The sequence below is a fragment of the Poecile atricapillus genome, chromosome 9, assembly GCF_030490865.1.
Source record: "Poecile atricapillus isolate bPoeAtr1 chromosome 9, bPoeAtr1.hap1, whole genome shotgun sequence".
Lineage (NCBI taxonomy): Eukaryota > Metazoa > Chordata > Aves > Passeriformes > Paridae > Poecile > Poecile atricapillus.
Window position 1 is genome coordinate 13,498,072 of NC_081257.1, and position 15,573 is coordinate 13,513,644.

A 15,573-nucleotide genomic window follows, 5' to 3' on the forward strand; every position below is an offset into this window, starting at 1 on the left:
CAGCTCCCACCCTACCTCCCAGAGAGGTGCAGTGAGTGTGTCTGTCCTCAGCCCACATGGCTGGGCTCAGGATCCTGCCTGGGGGTGACACACTGGCTTTGAAAGGGAACATTGATAAGCACAGTTGCTTTGAAACCAGCTGGGTGAACCTGTGTCACATCTGCCAGCCTCGGTGAGGTGCTGGATTTGTTGCTGAGCATCTGAGCTTTGATTTAGGTTAAGTATCTCCTTGTTTTTTGCTTTATTGTACCAATATGATTAAAGTCCCAACATTCTCCAACTCTGGGTGATGTTGGGCCCAGGACAAAAGCCTGGCTTGTACTCATCTTAATTAAGTGAATGGGTTTCACTGGATGGAATTGGGCAGCTTACCTTGCTCCTGGGCAGGTTAGTGATGAGGCAGGAGCATCCCAGCCCTGTGTGAGCGGTCAGTGAAACCTTCTCTTGCAGAGGAGGTGGAGAGGGCAGAAGCCAGCTCTGCCAGAGCCGAGCAGCCCACAGCTGCCTGCCCGTCTGGCGGGGGGCGTGTGTCTGATGCTGGTGCAGTCCTGCGCAGGCAGCTGGCAGGGTGGCAGGGAAGGTGGCTGGCCAGCCGGCTGGGGGAGCCCGGGGTGTCAGCTGCCAGCCTGCCCTGCATAGCTGGGATGTTTCTGTGGGGCCCATCCTGTCATCAGCCCTGGGACAAGCCCCTGCAAGATGCATCCCCACAGCCCTGCTGCTGGCTGCCCGTACCCTTCTGCGGGGTGTTCAGCTCCTGCCCCATGGCACAGAGCAGCCCTAGAGTTAGCCCTGGTAAAGCATGAGCATAATGGCATAAGCCATTAGGCACTCCTGATGGCAATTCCCTGGTTACCTGAGCAAAGCCAGAGGCAAATCCTCACCACCCTGGATGCTGATGTTTGGTAACCTGAAATACAGTGGGAGGGAGCAGGAGCCGCTGCCTTGACTTCCCTGCTCTTGACCCCCAGCATGCCAGTGTCCCCCAGCTCCCAAGGCTGTGTCCATGGGACAGATGATGCCATGGCCCTGCAGCTGCTCCTGTCCCTGCCTTTTGTTGCACTTTTCTGGGTGAAGGGAAGAAGAAAGTGCATCTCCTTGGAGCAGCTGATTCAGGAATTTAATTTAAATCCTTTCCCTTCCTTTGGAAACTGGAGAAGGGTGTGTGTGTGTGTGGCAGCTGCTTGTCCTGGGGAAAGGCATGTGGAGGGGCAGGTGGTGTTGCTGTCCCCACACTGTGTTACTGCCTTGGGGTGGACCCAAGCCATGTGCCAGGAGGGGCTGTGCAGGCTGACCTGCCAAGGCCATTCCTTTCCCTGTGAGCCCCCCTGGCTGGCCACGGGATGTGCCTTTTCCAGCTGTAGGCTTGTCAGCGTGGTGTTGTGACACTGTGCAGCAGCTGTCACCTCTGCCCCGATGTGGCCAGGCTGCATAGGCCCTCTGTTGCCTCTGGGAGGTGGCCTCATGGCTTGCAGGGGCAGCTCTGCCAGGACCCATTCCTCTTCTGGTTATATTTGGCCTATCCTATGCCGATGGTGCCAAAATCAAAGCAGAATGCTGGGGGTGTTCACACGGCCCTGCTCTCAGGGAGGGCACATGTGCACCTGCTGATTTGGGTGTGGGAGCCTGGGGCCTCCGTGGTGCCTGAGCTGTGAGCACCAATGGCCTTGGGAGGGGAAGGTTTCACTCCTGGGGCTGCTCTCTGCCTTCCACTCAGGACAAAGCATCTTCCTCCTCCCAGCTGAGCAATGTGCTACAGAGCTGCTCACTGGTAAGATGACAGGGGACCAGGACATGGGCAGAGCTAGGGCAGGGTCCTCTTTCCAGCATCCTCTCCTCATAGCCGTGTCTTGTCCCTTCCTGTTTAATCTCTGTCCCCAGTGGAGATCCTTGGGGCTGGGGAACTCTCTGCTTCCCTCAGCATGTGTTGAGAGGGAAGAGGGGAGGCTTTGAAATGCACTCCCATAAATAAGCCTTTCTTTCGCGTTGCCTGTCAGTACCGTGCGAGCCCCGTGGAACTGGAAAGGGTCCCCGTGAAAAGGCTGCAGAGTGTGTTTCAGGCAGATAAGTCCCTGCCTTTGAAGTTTGGCAGGCGGGCAAAAGCGCCCTCCTCTTGTAGCTGCTGCCAGCCGCTGCGAATTAATCACAGCCCTGCACAGATAAGAGTACAAAGCCTGGCTGAGCACTTCTCCTGCCCGGAGGAGGGGTCTGCGGGGGACCGCTCGGGACCCAGGGTGGAGGCTTGAGAGCCTGGAGGTGGGGAGATGGAAGGCTGGGGTGGGAGGGCCCATGGGAAGACTGGCTGTGGGGCAGTGAAGAGCCCCCTCTTCCTGGAGCTGGGCTTAGGGGTGTTCCCTGTCAGATTGGGTCTCTTGGGGACCTTCTCTGTGGGCCCCCAGAAATGTGGTTTTGGTCCTTTGGGGAGCCAGTGGCCCACCCAAACACCTCCCAGACCCTGCTCAGATCTCTGCTGGCATGTGCTAAATCCAAAAGCAGCCTTGGCATGTCTGCAGTTGCCTTCCCTCTCTGGCTGTGCTTCCTCCCTCTCCACCTGGTGTCCCTGGCCCAGACTGAGCTGTAAAGCCCTGTCCTCCAGTGCAGTCCTCCTCTGGGTACGCTGCCAGCACTGGGTGGGTGCCAGGTCATGGCTGCTGCCCTGCATTCCTCTCATTGCCTCTTTCCAAAAGTCGGCTCTGGGGAGATGCTTCTCTCTGCCTTGTACCCATTCCTGGTGCCCTGGGGATGTTGGGGGATTTTTCTCCTGGCGGCTGGCTCGTCAGCAGTGGTTATGGCAGTGGGGAAGTGCCTCCTCACCTAGACTAGCCTGAAGGGCACCTTGCCCAGGGGAGAAACTCCTTCCAGTGGAAGGAGCGGTTTCATAGCAAAGGCCATGTGTTTACCTCCCCCAAAGCCTTGTATGGGATGGCAACTCCTTTCTCCAGGCAAGACAAAGCCATCCCCAGGAACCCTCTCTTGGTCTCTTGGGAGAGGACTTTGCATATGCCCAGCTGGGGTGTGCAGTCACTCATTGCACTGGGGTCACCAGGGGTTGGAGTGTTGCACCCCATCCTTTCCCTCATCCTTCCTTTGACAGGGTTCTCAGCTTCTGGGGGTGCAGGTCTTAAACCCCTCTTAGACTGAAGTTATGCTGGGTGCTGGCCCCATGGGGTGGGCTCGTTGTTTGGGTGGGGAGGGTGTGCACATGGGTTTCTGGCAGAGCAGCCTCTGGGCTTGCTTTGAGATGATTCCCCCAGGCAGGGAGTTTATCATTTCATGCCTCTGGTCTTCCCCATGTCCTTAACAAGGCAGCAGCCCTTCAAGCCCACCCTCACTCCTGCTCCTGTGCCTCAGTACAGCCCCGGGAGCCAGTAGCCCCTTGGGGCTCCTGCAGCTCCTGGGAGAAGGCACCACCACTGAGTTGCTGCCTGAAGCCAGCCTGAGGCAGGCAGGAGCAAGGGCAGGAATCCTGAGCAAGAAATTAGTGCGAGTAATTATTAGTATTGGGTAATTATATCAGCATCAGGATGAGGAGAAAGGTTAATATGTTTATTTATTTATTTATTTATTTATGGTAAATGTCTTTTCCCCTGGGTGGGAAGGCAGCCAGGGTGGGCAGGAAGGAGTGTGTTTCTGAGGGGGTCTGCTCTGATTAAACTGCATCCTCTCCCCCTTTCCCTGCTCCCAGCTACACTGCGGGTCCAGGGAGGGGGAGGAAAGTGGCCCCTTCCAGTTTCTGTAGGAGATGAGAGGCTCCTTGTGCATTCCTTGTGCTGTTCCACCATGCTATAGTGCGAGCAGCCCATCTTTATCCGGCTGGCCGGGGTGGGTAGGTTCGTGTTGGGCTAATCCTGCTGGAAAGGCCCTGGTGCTGGGTTCCCACCTCTGTCTGCACAGCAGTGGGTGCTCTGGGCAGCTGGGTCCTGTGGGGAGAGTCTGGGGTCTATCTGCTGACACAGGTTGCTCATGGCAGTTGTGGGAAGGGGTGGGAACACCCCCAGGAGTGTTCAAGCCAGGCTGGATGGGGCTTTGAGCAACCTGGTATAATGGAACCAGGGAGCTGGAACAGAGGTGTTAGAACCAGATGATCTATAAGCTTCCTTCCACCCAAACCTTTCTTTGGTTCTGTGATCTCATGCTGGAGAGGAGTGTTAGGATGCATTTTCCTACCATGAGCTAACTTACAATCTCCCTCTGTGCCCTGCACTTTGGCCAACCAGAAAACATTTTGATTACCAAGTCTTCCAGATTTCATTTTCCTGATTCCCAAACACAGATTGTCCTTAACTGGGGGAGAGAACTGTTCTTGTGTGTGCATGGCCCCACCAGAACATCCTGATGTGTGTCAGGCTGGGTTCCAGCCTCGTTTGACTACTGAGAGTATTTTTAGGTTCTTCCTGGAGCCTCAAATTAACTGGAAGTGCTTCATGTCTGTTGTTTTTTTAATACATCTCTTTCTCTTTCCCAGCACTGCACAGTGCAATAATGTAATGGGGAAATTACCCCGCTAGTTAAAAATTACTGCCAGCGCAACATCCAGCCATAGATCTATTTTAGAACCAGGGTAAAACTGTATCGATTATTCTGTGCCGCAACTGTGGCCCATAAAAGGATTGGAAAGGTGCGTTTGTCACTTTGCCATAGTGAGGTGGGAGATGGTGCCTTGCTGGGGAGTGGAAGGGGTGCTCCCTGTTGCTCTCCCCCACAGAGCTGGCTTGGGAAGGACTTTGTAGGGGAGGAACTGAGAGCTGGGAGGAGATGTGGGGAGGCAGGGTTGTGCCCTGGGGGGGATGCTGGGTACCAGCAGCAAGGGACACCACTGGGCAGGGTACCACATGGCCCTATACTACAGGTGTCTGGAGCTTGACCTCCTCTGATCTGTTTGGAGTAGGAACAAACTTGGTTCTGGACCTGGGCAGAAAGACACCCCTGCAAGAAAAGCAGGCAGAGGCTTTAGCACCTCTGGGTTCCCCAATATACAGTGGTACCAAGTGTGGGGCTGATGAGGAGCAAAGTCTGTGTAGGGGTCTAGCAAAGGATGCTGAGAAGGTGGGTGAATACCAGGACCATTTTGGCTTTTGGTGAAGGCTCTATAGTCCTGTGGAAGGAGGTACAGGGGGTTTTTGGCTGTGCTGTGAGCTCCCAAGAGTCAGCCTGGCCCTGCAAGCCCAGTTGTCACATCCCTGGAGAGAGGGCAGCCCCGTTGCTCACTGCTATGCAGGACTCATCTCTCTCTGGTTGCTCAGGGGTCTCTTTCTTAATTAAATACATTTGTTTTGTAAAACTGCCTAAAAATAATCCGGGGCTGGTGCATGCAGGAGGCTGGCAGTGAATCAAAGGCGCCGCTCTAATTAAACGGGCCCCGGTTTGTTTGTGAGCCGCATACATTTCCATGCTAATCAGCTGCACACCGGGATCCTGCTTTCCCAGCCCGTATCCTCCTGATTGGAAACTCTGCAAATGCTGGCGGCAATTTACTGCAGGAGGGGTGAGGTGGCTGGGATGCTGAGGTGGCTGCCATGGGGCACAGGGGGCTCTCATGGATGTGCTGGGCCGTGGGAGTGGGTGTGACAGTCAGGGCAGGGCTGTGGGATGTACTTGGGGGGTGCTTCCAAGCAGCCGATTTTCCCCTCTCCTGTGGGGGGATCCTGAGTCCTGCAGATGGGGATGCTGGACGAGGTCTCTGTGTGTGTCAGCACCAGCATGGAGATGATCACAAGTAGTTTGCTCCATCTTGCTGGGCATGATGCTTCACTGCCTACTGTTGGGATTTTTGCAGAATGTTTGGCTGGTGTGGCTCCATCCCATCTCATCCCGTCCCATCCCATCCCACCCCACCCCATCCCATCAGAGCAGATCAGACCCTCTGAGCATTTCTCTGTACTGTGCCCCTTGAGGCTGTCCTGTGCCAGGGTCAGCCCAAATCCGCGGCTATCACAAGTAATGGCATGAGCAGAAAATCCTTGCAGCTCGTGGAGGTGCCAGTCAGGGTATGCCAAGTGGCAGGGTGAGCTCAGCCCTGTGTGGTTGTGTGCCTGCAGCCTCGTGGTGCCTCCTGCTGCGCTGATCGCCAGGACAGCCAGGAACCACTGTGCTTAGGAAGAGCTTTAACGTAATTGTGAGCCATAAGGAGATTAAAGCCTTCACCAGGTTCCTGCTCAGAGAACAAAGGTGCTTTCTGAACCTCTGTTGACCTCCAACTTCCTTGAGACCCTCTTGACTTCCCCAGTCACGAGTCCAAGTGTTTCTTCTGATGGATGGGCTGATGGGAGCCCAGCCTGTGTGTGCTGCAGCGTTCTGCCTGGCAGGGTTTGGAGTGCTGTGATGTGTGAGCTGCTCTCAGCACCCCTGGGGCAAGATGGGCTTTGGTGCTTTGCTGCAAGCTGGGGACTCATCTGCTCCATGCTACAACTTGGAGGGGCTTTGGGGCTGAGCAGCAGCACATAGTGGGGTGCAATGTGAGAAGCAGGGGTGCATCCTCCCTCCCTGGAGAGAGATGAATGCCATCAGCATGAATGTGGTGCAAATCCACCAGACAAATGTAGTAAAGTGAAGGAGGGATTGCAGTTTGGCCTTCTGGAAAGGGTTGAGATGCTTGCAGAGCAGCTGATAGTTCGCTGTGCGGCAGGGGCTGTGGAATCACCATGTTGGTGTAGGGTGGAGGAGTGGTGTCCCTAATGGGGCACATTCTGTATCCCACATCCTGGGTGTGTGAGGGATCATGCTTATCCCCCCTTGCTCTCCCCACAGATCCTCGTGGACTTGCCAGCTGAGAGGAAGCACCAAGCTCTGCAGTACGAGAATGTTGTGGCACATGAAGGCAGCTCCATCCTGCGAGACCTGGTGCTGAGCCCTGACCGTCAGCACATCTATGCCATGACTGAGAAACAGGTAAGGGGGGGGTCAGCAGTCCTCTCTGACTTGGCAGCCCACACTGCAGCCCTAGTCTACAGTCCTGTGTGCTGGGAAGGCTTTTGGGCAGTTCTCTACAGGGGTCTGCCCTTTGCTTCCTGGGTTGGAGCTGCCTAGGGACTCTGGGGCAGCTCCTCCCTGCAGAAACACTGTCCTGAGGCTTTAATTGTTAGCAGCAGCTGCTTGAAATTCCCATGGTCCCTGAGGACCAAGGGCTTCCTGACCCTTCCTTGCTGTGAGTGGCTGGCCATAAACCTCCTCCTTGTTTTGGCCGTCCCCTCCTGAGCAAGGATTTTGCGGGTCAGCAGGAGCTCCTTGCTGTAAACAGCTTTCTGTCCTCTGGAGCAGTTGCTTTTGCATGACAGGGCAGAGGGGACATAGGGCTGGTGCACCCCCAGGCTCCTGGTGTGCACTCCTTGGTCTCTGCCTCTGCTTGTGTTGAGCTAACTGGAGGTACAGACCCAATCTGGATCTGGTGCTGTCATCCTGGCAGTGTGGTCTGGGCACATGATGGGAAGTTTTGGTTGTCTTAATGAGTATTTGCATGATCCATGACCTGTTGGAGGGCTGCTGGCATGAGTTCATCCATCCGTGGGCTGAATTGGAGGGAGTGAAGTGGGTTCCTGTCATGGTGGTGACATCTTCTGGGTCTGGTGTCAGCACACCATGCCTGGTAGGTGACACAGGTGCTGGGGTGTGCTGTGCCTGTGTCTCCTGGCCCCTCTGCTCCTTTGCCCAGCCAGAGTTACGTGTGTGAGCAGGACTGCAAGCAGAGCTGGGAGCCTCACAGTCTCCTGGCCACCAGCCCGAGGGCTTGGGAGGGGAAAGGATGCTGGAGCAGGAACGAAGGTTTGTCTAGACAGTCCTGAGGGGACAGCAGAGCTCTTTTCCCCATCCTCCCACTGGCTGTTTCTGGTTTCTGCTCTGCTGCAGGAAACATGCAGCTTTCCAGGTGGGGCAGAGCTTGCATTTGGGCTTCTCCATGCAGCTGTCCTGGGCTGTGTTTCCATCCCTGGCTGTTTCTGTCCCAGAGCTTGTTCAGCCAAGCTTCCCCTCTGCAGGACAGATGTTGGAGAAGTGGATGTCAAGGGGGCAGTTGCATTGACCTGGACTGGGGATCTCCTCCAGGGACCACCACAGTTGCTGGGACCTGACACTTGTCTGTGCAGGGTTGCCCTGGGGGGTACCCTGTGCCACCACCTACCTAAAGCAATGTCAGGGACAAACAAATGGGAACATTACATATTCACCACCCTGAGGGGCCTGGCTGGCCAGTGTATCCCAGCCCTGTAGACATCGTGCTGAGCCTGTGCTCTGCTGTGCGGTTTGGAGGGAGAACACCCCAGATTTAGCCTTCAGTAGGGAAGTTTACAAATTTTAATTAGTAAGTGTTGCCCCGTGGGAGCAGTGGGGAAACTGAGGCACAAGTACGCCAGGCATGGGCAGCTGCTTGGTGCTGCAGGTTCCTCATGGCAGGCAAGCAGGAACCCCCTCCCTATCCCCCCTCTTCTCCTCCCCTCTCCTTAATAAAGCCCACTCTCTTCCCTAGTACGCTGGGTGTTATCAGAGTGCTGGTGGAAAGTAATTAAATGAACAGTTGTAACAGAGCTCGAAGGGCTTGGAGAATGAGGGGATTTTAATCAAATCTGGAGGAGCAATTAATAAAAGACTGGTAACCCTTTCAGAGCAGGGCTGCAGCAGCCATGGGGTGCCTGGCTGGCGCTGGGAGCTGATGTGCAGCTGAGTTGGCCCAGCCCACTCTCAAATACTACGCAGGTGCAACAATGAAAGGAGCTTGTTTGGAGTAAAAGTCTCTCTAAGGTGGAAGTGCTGCCTGCAAATGCGCTGCCTGGGCCTGGGAGAGGAGTGGGCGATGGCGAGGGGCTCAGCCTGCTCCCTCTCCTGCCTTCCCACTAACAGGCCCGGGAGAGTCTGTGCTGGGTCTGTCTGTGCCGTGTCAAGGTGTGAACACAGCAGCCTGACTCGCTTCACTCCATGCCTGTTGCCCACAGGTGACGCGTGTGCCGGTGGAGAGCTGTGAGCAGTACGAGAGCTGTGAGCTGTGCCTGGGCTCCCGGGACCCCCACTGTGGCTGGTGTGTCCTCCACAACATGTGAGTACAGCAGCATTGTCCCTGGAGCTGTGCCAGTGACCTACAGCTGACTAAATGTGTCCGTCCCCACCGCTGGTCTCCTTGAAGGCATCCCTCTTGGAATTTGGGCCAAAATGCTGAGGGATGGAATGGTCCAAGGGGTCAGTCATCCCCTCCTGTGGTGTCCAGGCTGTGCTTAGGAGCATCCATGCATGGTGAAGCTGCTGCCTGGGCCTGCTTATCCTGCCCATGGGTTCCTGGCTTTAGCATTCTTGTGCCAATAAGAAAAACTGAATATAAAATACTCCTGAAGTCTCAGGGGAGAGCAGAGCTCCGGTACAGGCCTCAGTGATCCAAGGTCCCTACCTGGGCATCATTTCTGTGCCAAAGGGTTTGTTTGCCTTGGTGCCAGCCCAAAGCCCTGCAGGACCCCAGGGGATTCTCCTCCTCACCGTGGTGCTTTCATCCCCCTGCAGCTGCTCCCGCAAGGACCGGTGTGAGCGGGCGGATGAGCCCCAGCGCTTCGCCTCCGACCTGCAGCAGTGCGTCCAGCTCACCGTGCAGCCCAAAAACATCTCGGTCACCATGTCCGAGGTCCCGGTAAGAGCACGCTTCTGCTCCCTCAGACTCCTCCCCAGCCACCTCCTGACCCTCTGGATGCAAAGGCCAGGCAGAAGGCAATTAAAAATAACTGATGACTATATGATGAATAGGGAAAAAGGGGAAGAGAGGTCTGAGACAAAACAGAGCAAAGTGCGAGGCATTGATGAAGGTGGGACATTGGCTCCATATTGATGGAATAATAAACCAGTTGATGATTATTCAGAAATGACATAACTGAGCAATAAATATTTCTCCATAATGACAGCATGACCATCAGAAATGCTGTTCATAGGCCAGTGATCTAGCTCTAGTTCAATAGCCTGTCTCTGACTCCAGCCTGCAGTAGATATTTTGGGATGAGACATTGATGCTCAACTCACTGCTCTCTCTTTGTGCAGGCAGAAAGGATGAGGCACTTCCCTGAAGTATTTTTCAGGCCATTAGCACCATGAAGAGAATAAGAAACAGCATATGCTAGCAATAAATTTCCAGGTCTAGATATCTGGCACTCAGGAATCCTAAAAAAGTTGGCCAAGGAGTTCTGTGGCCTGGGGATGTATGTAATAATATGACTTTGTAATAAATAACTGAACTTTGAGAAAAACTCCAGAAACAGAAAAGGTGCTCATTTTTTTTCTCAGATGCATAAAGGACCAGATAGATAGAGACTGCTTAGTTTTACTTCAGAATTAGAAGAAAAAAAAGAAAAAGAACAGGTGCAGAATACACCTGACAATGATTTAAAGATGGGAATATAATTTATGCCAGTCAACGTGGGTTTGTGTCTGACAAACCCCATTTTGCTCTTTGGTGAATTTATGACTTAAATTAGAAGAGGGACTGTGGGGATGTGATGTCTTTAGGCTCCTACAAGGCTTTTGACTTGGTACAACACAACGTTCTGATTAAAAATTAGCATTATACAATATTGATAAAGCACGTGTTAAGTGGATTAAGAGCTGGCTCCGTGACAGATCTCAAAAAGTTCTCGTGAGAGGGAAATTGTCAATGGATGGAAACAGTTTGGAAAGCACTTCTGCAAGGGTAAATGTTCTTTGCTAACGTGGAGATAAATGTGATATAGCTGCTGGAGTGCTGGGACTGGAGGGTGCTATGGGTGAAGCTCCTTCAGAGCAGTTTGGTTTGACTGGGGCTGTTTAGCAGAGAAATTGGGGTTTGGTATTGCCAAGTCTAAAGTTAGACATGGATGGAGGTTCACCTGGTGTCCTGAAAATGGTGCTGAGCCCTCACTGCGGGCTCTTGATGCTCCTGGGATGAAGCCAGGAGCTGGGCAGTGTTTTCACTCTTGGGGTAATTATCTCCATCCTGATGGCAGGGTGCTGCACAGAGGTCTGGGGTGGATGACACGGGGATGCTCTGCTTGGGCTGGAGTGCAGCTTTCAAAGGGAGGGACTGATAAACTCCCGTAAACATCATGTAAATGAGTTGAAGGCTGGAGAAAATGCCTTGCAGTGAGAGACTTCCAGAGCTCAATCTGCTTAGCTTATCAAAAAGAAGATTAAGAGGTGACTTGATTACAGAGTATAAGTGCCTTTACAAGGAGCAAATATCAGGGACTAAAGGGCTTTTTAATCTATCAAGGAAAAGCATAACAAGAACTAATGGCTGGAAGCTGTGAAAAATTCAAATTAGAAATAAGGCAAGCGTTTTGTAAAGTGAGAACTGCTGACCCGGGGGATGACTTTGTGAAGGAAGAGGTGGATTCTTCCCCTCCTCGCTTCTGCTGGAGTGGGTGCCTTTCTGCCTTTCTGTGCAACATACTTCAGCCCTGATGCTGTTCTTGTTCTCTCCAGAGAGCTGAGGCATAAAGGCTTGTGGTATGTCAAGGGCAGAGGACAGAGGCTGTGAGTCATTCCAGCTCTTAACCCATTTAAACCTGTGCTCCTTGCTTGAGCAGGGATGTACATGCATGGGGCTCCCTTGGAAAAACCCAGATCAGGTCTCCCCACCATGTGTGGGTGGCAGAGGAGGGATTGCACCCCCTGTTCTTTTCTGTTGGCTAGACTTACACATAGCAGACAGAGAAGAGCCTGTTTTCCTAGTTCTCTGTGCTGATGCTCTTGCCTCTCCTCCCTAGCTGGTCCTGCAGGCCTGGAATGTCCCAGACCTCTCTGCAGGAGTCAACTGCTCCTTTGAAGACTTCACCGAGTCAGAGAGCCGCATTGAGGATGGGAAGATCTACTGCAGCTCTCCCTCTGCCAAGGACGTCATCCCCATCACCAGGGGCCGCGGTGAGCTTCTGCCCCAGAGTGGGAAAAAAGCCCGAGACAAATGTTGTCCCATGTGTTTCCCCACAGACAGATGTGGAGGAGGACAGTCCTCCCATGATTGTGATCCCAGTCTCAGGATCTGAACCCTGCTTGGCTTCTTGGGATATAGGAGGAGAAGGAATTGCTGCTCATGGGAGGCTGGGTCTTTAGTCTCCTCCAAGCCATGGACACAGCTGCTTGGATACAGCCTATGGCAGTGGGCTTGGAACTAGATAATCTTTAAGGTGCCTTTCAACCCACTTTATGATTTTACTTGCAGACAACTCCTGGGCACTCTGATCCTATTTCCATCAGTGAACATTCCTGGGCAGATGTGGCCATGGGGTCTAGGATATTCTCCTGACCACAAAACTATTAAGCCCTCCTTCAGTACACCCAGTATAACCCAAGGGCCCAGTCTCCATGCCAGCAGATTGTGTTTAGCCATAGGGGCTCAGAGCTGTACCTGGGCTCTGCTGGCCTCTTAGGTGTCTGAATGGGGGTGGATGAACACTCTCTTCTTATTGCCACACTTGGTGGATTTTGTTAATTAACTGGACAGAGGTAGTGATGCCCAGCTCCCTCCAGCCTGTCACAAGCCTTGGACTGAATGCTGGGCTGTGCACTGTGTCATTTCTGATGTCTTTTTTTGCCTGGGTCTCTTGCAGGGGACAAGCGAGTGGTGAAGCTCTACCTGAAATCCAAGGAGACAGGGAAGAAATTTGCCTCGGTGGATTTTGTTTTTTACAACTGCAGTGTCCATCAGTCGTAAGTGGCCTGGATTTCATGGGAGGGCTCCAGGAACAGATTTGTGGGATGGTGTGAGACTGGGAGAGAGAGTTCTCAGCTTTGTGGGTGCTGGTGTTGCAAGAAGAAAGGGCAGTTGAGTACAGTGGTGTTTACAGTGAGAAACCTCCTTCTTTTGCCCGTGTAAACTGGGGTGGTGACCAGAGCACCCACAGTTGGTTTGGGTGTGTGGGAACATGTAGCGTCAGGACAGAACCTCACGTAAAAACAGGGCTTTGGGTTTGGCAAAACTTTGGAAGAAAAAGCAAGTTTACTGCACTGCAGACTGTAGAAATCAATCCATGTGACTGAAAACGCCAAGTGTCTTGTTATTCCTGGAAGCAGTTAATAAGAGTGACTTGGCGATGCAAAAGGAGACGCCTGTACTTTCCTGCCATGGTACCTGCTTCCCAGGCTTGCTGGAGAGGGAGCTGGAAAGTTACAGCAGCATGGGATGGAACATGCCACATGTCCTGGGGTGTTTACCCAAGAATTTCCTAACTGGAAGTAATTGTGAATTTGCTTTCTTGTCAGGCTGCTGTGAAATCTACTCCTGTAAGGGTTTTTAGACAGCTTGAGATATGCATTTGATAAAATAGAGGAGGTGTGGATTATCAATGTGCTGTCTAAGCAAGGTGTCTAAAGTCTCAAACCACAGCTCCTGATGAGGAGCTGCAGACAGTATTCTTGAGCAGTGGGGGATGGCTGTGCTGTAGCACCATCAGAGCTGATGCTGGGGTGTGTTTGGGCAAAGAATTTGGAGCTCAAGAATGCAAGAGATTTCATTACTCTGCCAGAAACTCATGCCATCTCCCATGGATGATGGCACTCTGGCTGATCAGTCATTATAGACAAGAAAATTCCAAGTAATCTCTTTTGGATGTCTTTTTGCTAAGTGTTGAGCCTGACTTGGGGGCTCTGCTGGAGTTCACTCCTCCAAAGCCTGTTCAGTTTCCACTTTGATCCGGGAAGAGCAGGTGAGATGCAGGTGCCCTGGCTGGGAACCCACCCGCAGTGATCTCCAGGAGGGATGTTTCAGAGGAGAGCCCCTGCAAAGTTTCTGCATCACAGGGATTCCTTCCCTCCTGCTCTTTGCACAGGGGATAGGGCTCTTCCTGGGAGCACTGTGCTGATGAGGGAAGAGAGACTTTGCAAACTTGACTTTCTACCTCACCTTGACTCTGAGATGAGCTTTGTCTCCCTTCACGTCCTGTGGTTTCAATAACATTAGCTCAGCTTTGGCTCGGGCTGGTTGCATGTCAGTATTTTGCAAATCAAAAAGCAGATATGGCTTTTATTTTTCTAAATGAAAGAAAGATGACTTTTTAAGTACAAATGGCATCAGATTTGGTCCAATCAATGGTCCGGTGGGAAGAGGTGGTGAGGGAATTGGCATTTTATTTAATGTGCCTGACACAGGAGGGGAAGAAACCCCTACCCCCCCTGAAACAAACCTACAACAAAGAGCCTGACTGATTTATTGCTGCGTTGATGTTTAATTTTGGATGCATTATTTAAAAAGGCTAATTATGGATGCATTAATATTTATGGGCTCCAGTTGAAGCTGATAGAAAAGTCCATGTTCTAAGCTGGTGAACATTATTATTTTTTTTACGTCAAGAGTTCTAGGGTTTGGAGGTAGTTTTAACTATGTGACCTGCAGCCAAAGAACATGACAATACCTCCTGGGATGATGCAATACTTTTAAATACCATTTGCAGACAGGCGTCCTTAATGGATCTCTCTGGAGTTAATAGCCTTTCAGATCCAGGTTTCATATTTTGTGGAGGAAAATCTATATGTCTATACCTATAAATTCTGTATTAGGAACAATATGCTTTTCCACGAGGCTAATGTTTTTCCTGTGGAAATCTCTGATCATTGTGCGTTATGTTTTCTTTTTATATTTGAACGGCTTTGCTTAGGTTGGAAGGCAGAGTTCTGCATGTCAAATCATTTCTCAGCTGAGGACAAAGTGTTTGAGTGAGATTTTTCAGATGGTTGTGGAGAGATGGGAGGCTAGTGAGGCAGCTCTTTGCTGATGTCAGCTGGGGTAGCTCCAAGGGAAGCCAGTGCAGCTCCACCATGTGCACCAGGGAGAGTCTGACCCTTCTTATTTTCAGCAGACATCTGGAAAGGCATCAGCAGAATGCGAGCTGTGGGGCTGGTCCTGCTACTGCATGAGCATCCTGACTCTCTTATTTCTTACCACCTTGGGGGTCTTCTTCCTATGCATTTTCAGGGACTGCTGGAACCTGCGTGGTCAGGGGAGGGGTTGCAGAAGGGAAGATTTATCTATCACTTCTACAGGAGAGGAGGGTACAGAGGGCGTTGGGCTGCCTGTATGTTTGTCTGTGATGTTCTGAGCAGAGGGGGTGCCTTCCAGGTAGAGCTGCAAAGCTGTCCCATCTATTAATGCAGGGCTTTATGCCTGTGTGTCCCCATCACAGGCCAGCATCAGTGGCTCCTGTGGTGCTTCGTGCAGGGTCCCTGGGAGCCCTGATCTGGAATTTGCATCCTCTCTGGGGCTTCATTCCTTTCCAGGAGTTACCTGGGAAGCTTCTGGAGGTCCCAGCTTTACTCAGGGCTCCTGAGGGGCTCAGGCATGTTTTTTGGGCATCCTGCTCCTAAAAGCTTGGGCATTAGGCAGGGGATGCTTTTGGCTGAGCTGTGGGGACATTGAACAGGGCAGTGGAAACCAAGAGTTTGATGCAGGGAAACGGGGTCCTTGCAGGGGGGGTTGTGGGTGGCCGAGGGTTGCTGCCAGCCCACAGCAGGGGAGCAGGGCTGCCCACAGGCTGGTCTGCAGCTCCTGGGGACAGACTCTGGTTCCTGCAGGGGAGAAAGAGATGAAAACCCCCACGGCAGGGACTGGGTGGATTCCCTTGGGGGTTTCCAATGGGACACCGATCAAGT

The 15,573-nt window shown here is 52.6% G+C and overlaps 1 protein-coding gene across 5 annotated transcripts in view; it reads left to right on the forward strand.

Moving 5' to 3' along the window:
• The window catches only part of PLXNA1 (plexin A1), a 115,370-nt gene that overhangs the window by 42,587 nt on the left and 57,210 nt on the right, over positions 1–15,573 (forward strand). For all 5 annotated transcript variants that reach the window (XM_058844770.1, XM_058844771.1, XM_058844769.1 and 2 more), the window contains 5 exons: positions 6,745–6,885; positions 8,919–9,019; positions 9,475–9,598; positions 11,700–11,853; positions 12,540–12,639. In XM_058844770.1, coding sequence (XP_058700753.1) covers positions 6,745–6,885; positions 8,919–9,019; positions 9,475–9,598; positions 11,700–11,853; positions 12,540–12,639 — 620 coding nt within the window. The remainder of the gene's footprint in view (positions 1–6,744; positions 6,886–8,918; positions 9,020–9,474; positions 9,599–11,699; positions 11,854–12,539; positions 12,640–15,573) is intronic.